This window comes from Oncorhynchus mykiss, chromosome 10 (assembly GCF_057628025.1).
Source record: "Oncorhynchus mykiss isolate SJ-2025 chromosome 10, ASM5762802v1, whole genome shotgun sequence".
NCBI classification, from domain to species: domain Eukaryota; kingdom Metazoa; phylum Chordata; class Actinopteri; order Salmoniformes; family Salmonidae; genus Oncorhynchus; species Oncorhynchus mykiss.
Window position 1 is genome coordinate 2,787,690 of NC_143031.1, and position 9,058 is coordinate 2,796,747.

Here is a 9,058-nt window from a genome sequence, read left to right on the forward strand (position 1 = left end):
GCTCGCCAGTGGGCGTGGCATTAGCTCACCAGTGGGCGTGGCATTAGCTCGCCAGTGGGCGTGGCATTAGCTCGCCAGTGGGCGTGGCATTAGCTCGCCAGTGATGCATGTATTGACGTAATGCTAGTGTGCGGCTTGTCATGTAATTAATGATAATGCGCTTCATACTGTTACAAGTGCCTTCAAAAAGGCAGTTGGCATGGCGTGTAGCTACGACAGTCCGCAGATATTAAAACCTACCAGTCAAAGCGCATCGCCCTCTAGGAGCAGAAATCAGTCACTGACCATCCTTTCACTGAGTCTAAATTGATAAAAATGTCCTCCATTGCCCTGATTAGAAACCGACCAGGTGAAAGCTAAGCTAGTCTAATGAGCTTCATTGCACCATATTGTTTCAATTGTCAAGTCTCTTCCTATTGAATTTGCCACTGCACTTTATAAACTATAGCCCAGTTCCAACGTATTCAAATCATACAGCAAGTGTTAGCATAAATAAAAATACACCAGAATTGAAATGATACACAGTTGATGAGGCCACAGAAGAGAATGGATATTTAAGCAAATCGAGATACAGATTTGGCCTGTGACTTGACAGGAGGGTGGCGCCATCTAGAGGCACCAAACAATACTACCACTTGACAGGCACAATCTACTGTACGGAGTCTTCGTCAGATGTTCAGTCAGCAGCAACACCAGTCAACAACCCTGGGTCTGCAGAGATGCAGTTGACATAAAATGTACACGCACACATTCACTCTTGATTCACTCAAAATGCCTCTTTCCTGGGTCGTGTATTTCAGCGAAGGCTTACTCAGACGTCTTCAGATAGAGATGTTATTATTCAACAGATTTGTATCTACACACCTGCTAGCACACCTTGCAGCCCTCTACTACGACTGGCCATAGTCTCACGTGACCATCCTTCCAAATCTCATCCGCTGGACGTGAGAAGCCTGAGATTGAGGCTTTTACCACCATTAAAAAAACAGCAACATAAAAGCCACCAAGGTTTAGTGACAACATCTTTTTATTGGGCAGCTTTGTACAGTGAACAGCATGTGTGTCTGAAAAGGCACCCGGTAGTTGGCCACCCCCCTCATCCAGTTCACTAACCCTACAGGGCCTGGACATAAGTAGTGAACTACATAGGAAGCCATATCAGACAGAATGTATAATACATGTTCACAGTGTAGAATAATAACCCCCATATTACAGACAGAAGCAGTGCTAGGACCAATGTGTACAGACAAGAGTAAATATATACCCCCCCCCCCCCCCCCCCCCCAATCAACCCCTAGCCACAACCTCCTAGTGCACTTCATTAGATCTGTCCTCAACGTCAGCTGTGTCCCTGAGTTGAAAGCCCTCAGAGTCCACCTTCAGAGGGGAGTTTCCCAAAAACAGACAACTCATCACTAAAGTAAATGGACAAAGAATTCTATTAAAGCCGCAGACAATCTTTGTTTTTAGGAAAGCCATCTGACCGATGTCCATGAGGTGCCTTACAGGTTTAGGTAGGGGGATAGGGTAGATGTGGGAGCTTCCAATGGGGTCTGGGTGGTCTTCAAGCTGTGGCTTGTGGTTCCCGTGCTCCCAGCAGGGGCAGAGTGTTTACTGGGTAATTCCAATAACACCACAGGCCTGGCGACCGCCAGCGTTGCCCGTCTTCAGACTCTCCTCATTGCCTCCTTTCCCCAGGTCATCAGCTTTCTCATGGATCTATTGGTATAGAGCGAGGAGATAGAATGAATGGAATAGAGGGTAATAGAGGGTAAAACAGCATGAAAGAGAATGAAAAGATGGGATGAGAACAGTTGTGTTGACTTGGATTTCCTTCCATTTCCTGCCTAATGGACACAACATGCAGCTACAGCTTCCTTCCATTTCCTGCCTAGTGGACACAACATGCAGCTACAGGTCAGGCAATGTGTTCTTACCACCATGGTCCTGCCGATGATCGAGAGGGGTCCAGTGAGAGTCAGTATCTTGTCCTGGATGTTGATCTTAGCCACATTGTCAGCTCCTGCAGTCACGTTGCCAAGGTCCCCTATGTGCCTAGCAACAGAGACAGAACAGCTGGTCAGAGGAGAGTCCAATAGTTTAGCCCCTACGTGAACAATGTAGCAAAACAAAAAGAGACTAGTAAGAAATTGTGTTAGCACAGCTGTTGTTCTGATTAAATAAGCAATACAACTGGCCTTCTTTAGACTAGTTGAGTTGAGTATCTGGAGCATCAGCATTTGTGGGTTTGATTACATGCTCAAAATGGCTGGAAACAAAATACATTCTGAGACTCGTCAGTCTATTGTTGTTCTGAGATTTGAACGCTATCTCATGTGAGAAATTACCAAGAAACTGAAGATCTCATACAACGCTGTGTCCTACTCCCTACACAGAACAGCGCAAACTGCCTCTAACCAGAATAGAAAGAGGAGTGGGAGGCTGCTGCACAATTGAGCATGAGGTACATTAGTGTCTAGTTTGAGAAACAGATGCCTCACAAGTCCTCAACTGGCAGCTTCATTAAATAGAACCTGCAAAACACCAGTCTCAACATCAGTGAAGATGCTGGCCTTCTAGGCAGAGTTCCTCTGTCCCAGTGTCTGTTCTTTTGCCCATCTTAATCTTCTTTTTATTGGCCAGTCAGATTTGGCTTTTTCTTTGCAGATCTGCATAGAAGGGGTGAAAGTAATATATATATATATATATATATATATATATATATATATATATATATATATATATATATATATATATATATAAATATCTATCTCTGGGGAAGGGTACCAAGAAAATGGCTGCAGCATTTGAGGTCATCAAAAACAGTGGCCGCCATCATTCTTAAATATGGAAGTTTGAAACCACCAAGACTCTTCCTATAGCTGGCCGACCGGACAAACTGAGGAATCCTCTGGAGATGGGAGAACCTTCCAGAAGGACAACCATCTCTGCAGCACTCCACCAAATCAGGCCGTTATGGTAGAGTGGTCAGCTGGAAGCCACTCAGTAAAAGACAGCCTTGGAGTTTGCCAAAAGGTACCTAAAAGGACTGACAGAAACATGATTGAGCTCTTTGGCCTGAATGTGAAGCGTCACATCTGGAGGAAACCTGGCAACATCCCTACGGTGAAGCATGGTGGTGGCACCATCCCTACGGTGAAGCATGGTGGTGGCAGCATCATGTTGTGGGGATGTTTTTCAGCAGCAGGGACTGTGAGACTAGTCAGGCTCCTTGATGAAACCCTGCTCCAGAGCGATCAGGGGCAAAGGTTCACCTTCCAACAGGACAACCACCCTAAGCACACAGCCAAGACAACACAGGAGTGGCTTCGGGACTAGTCTCTGAATGTCCTTGAGTAGCCCCGCCAGAGCCCGGACTTGAACCCGAGCCAACATCTGGCGAGATCTGAAAATTACTGTGCAGCAACGCTCCCCATTCAGCCTGAGAGGATCTGCAGAGAAGAATAGGAGAAACTCCCCAAATACAGGTGCTTCAAAGTACTGAGTAAAGGGTGTTAAACTCATGTCAAATGCTGGATTTCTATGTTTGTATTTTATACATTTCTACAAACCTGGTTCTCTCGCTATGGGACGCTGCAACGTCGCTATGGGGCGCTGCGACGTCGCTATGGGGCAAACTTATTTAATACATTTTATAATAAGGCTGTAAAGTAACAAAATGTGGACAAGGTCAAGGGGTCTGAATACTTTACAAATGCACCATTTGTCAAGCTACTATCCCCTACAGTAGAAAAGTATAGCTATTCTATTGGTCAGCTTGTTGGCCAATAGAATAGCACTGGCACAGTTGTGGGATGATAGATCCCAAATTCATACGAGAAGGCATGGAAGTTAACCTGTAGACTGATAAGCATGACCAGTGAAATGTATTCAGTGGTTTCTACCTCAATGATCAGATCAAAAATAATGGAATTTCCTCTCAGACAATTGGCCTGCACAAATCTTTTAATGTTTGGGGGCCCAAAGTCAGCCAATGGACACCCTGTATATAGCAGTGTTATTACCTGGTACTCCCTGTATATAGCAGTGTTATTACCTGGTACTCCCTGTATATAGCAGTGTTATTACCTGGTACTCCCTGTATATAGCAGTGTTATTACCTGGTACTCCCTGTATATAGCAGTGTTATTACCTGGTACTCCCTGTATATAGCAGTGTTATTACCTGGTACTCCCTGTATATAGCAGTGTTATTACCTGGTACTCCCTGTATATAGCAGTGTTATTACCTGGTACTCCCTGTATATAGCAGTGTTATTACCTGGTACTCCCTGTATATAGCAGTGTTATTACCTGGTACTCCCTGTATATAGCAGTGTTATTACCTGGTACTCCCTGTATATAGCAGTGTTATTACCTGGTACTCCCTGTATATAGCAGTGTTATTACCTGGTACTCCCTGTATATAGCAGTGTTATTACCTGGTACTCCCTGTATATAGCAGTGTTATTACCTGAGACTCCCTGTATATAGCAGTGTTATTACCTGGTACTCCCTGTATATAGCCGTGTTATTACCTGGTACTCCCTGTATATAGCCGTGTTAATACCTGGTACTCCCTGTATATAGCCGTGTTATTACCTGGTACTCCCTGTATATAGCCGTGTTATTACCTGGTACTCCCTGTATATAGCAGTGTTATTACCTGGTACTCCCTGTATATAGCAGTGTTATTACCTGGTACTCCCTATATATAGCAGTGTTATTACCTGGTACTCCCTGTATATTGCAGTGTTATTACCTGGTACTCCCTGTATATAGCAGTGTTATTACCTCCCTGTATATAGCAGTGTTATTACCTCCCTGTATATAGCCGTGTTATTACCTCCCTGTATATAGCCGTGTTATTACCTGGTACTCCCTGTATATAGCCGTGTTATTACCTGGTACTCCCTGTATATAGCAGTGTTATTACCTGGTACTTCCTGTATATAGCAGTGTTATTACCTGGAACTCTGAATTTTTATTCAGTGTATTTTATTCCTCGTGTCACTATTTCATTTTTTTTTTCTATTTACCTCTTAACATTGTTGGAAAAGGACGCCATAAGCAAACAATTCACTAAGTCTATACTTGTTTCCAAACATGTGACAAATACAATTTGATTTAACTCCAAAGTAGAAGACATTGACCAAATTAAAAGAGCTATCCCCTCAATGGTGCTGCCCATGCATCACAGATACCGCCATGGTCCAACTCCACGAGTGATAAGGCCAGACTCACCTGACATCATCGTTGGGTCCTCCGTGGGTCTTGTTGTGGGGGTTGAAGTGGGGTCCCGCACTCATGCAGCCGTTGGTGTTGTCTCCGAAGGCGTGGACGTGGAAGCCATGCTCCCCCGGGGCCAGACCTGCAATCTCCCCAGTCAGCTTTACTGGAGCATCTTCGCCCTGATAAGAGAGACCACCACATGGTGACCACCACAGGGTGACCACCACAGGGTGACCACCACAGAGACCACCACAGAGACCACCACAGAGACCACCACAGAGACCACCACAGGGCGACCTACACAGAGACCACCACAGGGTGACCTACACAGGGTGACCTACAGAAGACCAGTGATAACGAACGATGGAAGGCACAGGCGATGCATTGGAACCACAGAGCAAACACACATTGAAGACAGTAAAACACTCAGGGGGTAACAATGAAGACTACAGAATGGGGTTTGAAATGAGGTGTCAAAATCATGTGTCAGGTTTGAGAAGACCGTTTCAATTAGCATATCAATGAGCCATGAGTTACACTGGAATAGCACCTACAAAACCAAGGTGTGTAGCCAGCTAGTTGTTACGCTACTTTGACATTGAGGGATCAACTCAACTACAGTCAGTTGTCCACACGCCTTTTTTTAGGCAAACTTTGCTTTGTTTTTTGAAAGTAGACCAACACGCCAGACCAGGTTCAAGGGGAAATTAAAATGGGAGCCAAGGCAGAAAGACTCTAGCCTGGTCCCAGATCTGTTTGTCAAGCCAACGTTGCATGACAATTCCATAGGAGTGGGTGAGAGAGCAGAAACAGACTGGCACTCGGCAGCAAATGATGCCTCTTCATCTGTAACGATGTTACATGCAGAGTTAGCGAGCAGCAGAGTTAGCGAGCAGGAGGCGGCGGGCAGCAGAGTTAGCGAGCAGGAGGCGGCGGGCAGCAGAGTTAGCGAGCAGGAGGCGGCGGGCAGCAGAGTTAGCTAGCAGGAGGCGGCGGGCAGCAGAGTTAGCTAGCAGAGTTAGCAGGAGGCGGCGGGGAGCAGAGTTAGCAGGAGGCGGCGGGGAGCAGAGTTAGCAGGAGGCGGCGGGGAGCAGAGTTAGCAGGAGGCGGCGGGGAGCAGAGTTAGCAGGAGGCGGCGGGGAGCAGAGTTAGCAGGAAGCGGCGGGGAGCAGAGTTAGCAGGAGGCGGCGGGGAGCAGAGTTAGCAGGAGGCGGCGGGGAGCAGAGTTAGCAGGAGGCGGCGGGGAGCAGAGTTAGCAGGAGGCGGCGGGGAGCAGAGTTAGCAGGAGGCGGCGGGGAGCAGAGTTAGCAGGAGGCGGCGGGGAGCAGAGTTAGCAGGAGGCGGCGGGGAGCAGAGTTAGCAGGAGGCGGCGGGGGGGCAGAGTTAGCAGGAGGCGGCGGGGGGGCAGAGTTAGCAGGAGGCGGCGGGGAGCAGAGTTAGCAGGAGGCGGCGGGGAGCAGAGTTAGCGAGCAGCAGCGTTAGCGAGCAGCAGCGGGCAGCAGAGTTAGCGAGCAGCAGCGGGCAGCAGCGAGCAGCAGAGTTAGCAGGAGGCGGCGGCAGCGTTAGCAGGTAGCTAGCTTTGGTTTGTGGTGCAGTTCCCCCCCTCAACTTGCTAGCTAAATTGTACAACAGGCAGAACTAGCAATTAACCTGCATTCATCTCAGCCATATTATTTTGTAAGCAGGGTCAATTGCTATCTAAATTGATGATTTACAAAGAGGGCTTATGGGAAAATGCAAGATTAGGACTGGTATCAAAAGGCAACCAAATGCTTGTATGGCTAGTTGTAGCGAGCATCAGGTACTTCTAGCACGTAAAGTAAGCAGCAAGATACATTTTGCTTGACTGGCTACCCAAACTCCTTGCAGTGGCCAAACGCTATGCCACGCAGAAGGATGTACATTTCTCCTCTACACCGAGTCTGTATAGGAGGAGCTACCTCCCAACGATTTCTAGAATGGAAATCCATTCTAGATCATCTGATTGGTCCCAGAAACAGATGGGCTGGGCCAGAGGCAGAACATGTGGATAAAGCAGCATTTGATACTCTGATTGGTTAGAGATGATCCAATCACTGATGGAATTTTTATCATAATGAAGTGTTGTACATCAGGACATTCCCTACCATAAAACTTAACCAAGAGACCACACACAGCCTGTCATTTCCAATGGGAACAAAAATGTGTCAAAGTGGGCAGAGCCAAGCACAAGCAGGCAATATCCTATTGGCCAGTTCTAGCAAGCATCTGCATATTCCCATTATGGAACAACTGATGTGCACATGCGCAATAACTCAATTCACCTTCGCACTCCTAAATCTAGCAATTAAAAAAAACGTTTACTGTTCATAACAGATCCTAGTTTTAGGAACAGAACTGTATTGAGATAAAACGTTACATCGTTGAGGCCATGTGCAGAATATCGGCCAAAATCCATCTCCTCTCACTGGGCATCCGCCCACTACCACATTTGGTAGAGAGTGTAAACGCCAAGCTGATGCTTCACATTCATACACCCGGTAAGTATCCGTCTCATTGTTAACCCCTAAACTATTTTAAAATTAAACTTCAATGGAGGGAGCGTCCCTAGGATCCCAGATTGCACGGACCTTTTTGACGTCTCACATACGTCAATGATGACAGTCTTATCATGTCCTATTCAAAACATATCTGCTAATGTCAGACATACGCCAAAAAATAGTGTAGTGTCCCAGATTAATTTCTGGGGTGAAATCCTACGGGCTAGGATCAGTAAAAATAGGGACTCGTGTCGTTTGAGCTGGTCAAGACCGCACTAAGAGATGTTCCGTCCCACAGACCCCTGTCGGATCTCGCGATAACTTACGTCACAAATGTTTGGTCTTGAAAGTAGTAGGAGCAGAAGTACAACGCGATTGGACAAGGACTGCGGCTAATAGCCAATGAGCATTCAGCCTGTGAGACCAAAACAAGGATGGCTTAGAGACCAAGGCAACATGCACCGTGTGGACAAACGCCACTGCCTTGTCAATGGACGAGGCCGTTTTACCTAGCCCGGTAGCCCGGTGACCCAGTTAGGCAGAGATTCATATTTTAGCCCACTTATTTCATTTAGCTAGGTAAGTCAGTTAAGAACAAATTCTTATTTACAATGACGGCCTAGGAACAGTGGGTTAACTGCCTTGTTCAGGGGCAGAACGACAGATTTTACCTTATCAGTTCAGGGATTCAATCTAAAGCAAATGTATTCATGAAGCCCTTCTTACATCAGCTGATATCACAAAGTGTTGTACAGAAACACAGCCTAAAACCCCAAACAACGCAGATGTTGAAGTACGGTCTAGCAACATGGCAACCTTTCTGCACATAAGCAGCTCGGTTTGCGTGTCGGCATGTTTTCCCTTTGACAACAGAGAACCGCAGAACAGGATCAACTAGGGAAGCGTCCTGGGGTTGAGGATGACCAGAATTAAAGCTTTACGTCAAGGGAAAATGTGAACACGTCCAAGTTGTAACGTGCGTTAGCTCTTAACGCTAGCTATAACAACGTTACATAAATTCGGTTTTGATATAAAAACAAGTTAACTAGCCTTGCTAAGTGTTGTCATGTTAAACGTATTTGTAAACGAACGCTATCTAATTGATAAGGCCAGCCGCAGACAGTCAGAATTATGTGCCAAATGAATATGTTCTGCTAAAGTCGAAATACAGGCTTCTATTTTTCCCGGATTAACGACATACTTTACCTCCTGCTCAAAGAATACGGTCCCGGTAACATCACCGGTTCCTGTCAGCACGCAAACAGCCTTCAGCACCATCTCTGCAAGTTCACAAAGTCCGTGTGTCAC

General features: G+C 46.4%; 1 protein-coding gene across 1 annotated transcript; it reads right to left on the bottom strand.

Annotated features, from left to right (window-relative positions):
• Positions 1-1,015: 1,015 nt before the first annotated feature.
• On the bottom strand, positions 1,016-9,058 carry sodc (Superoxide dismutase). The gene is given in 4 exon segments (NM_001160614.1): positions 1,016-1,719; positions 1,938-2,055; positions 5,244-5,410; positions 8,957-9,058. Coding segments are annotated over 4 exon segments (465 nt in total). The 5' UTR covers positions 9,029-9,058; the 3' UTR covers positions 1,016-1,611.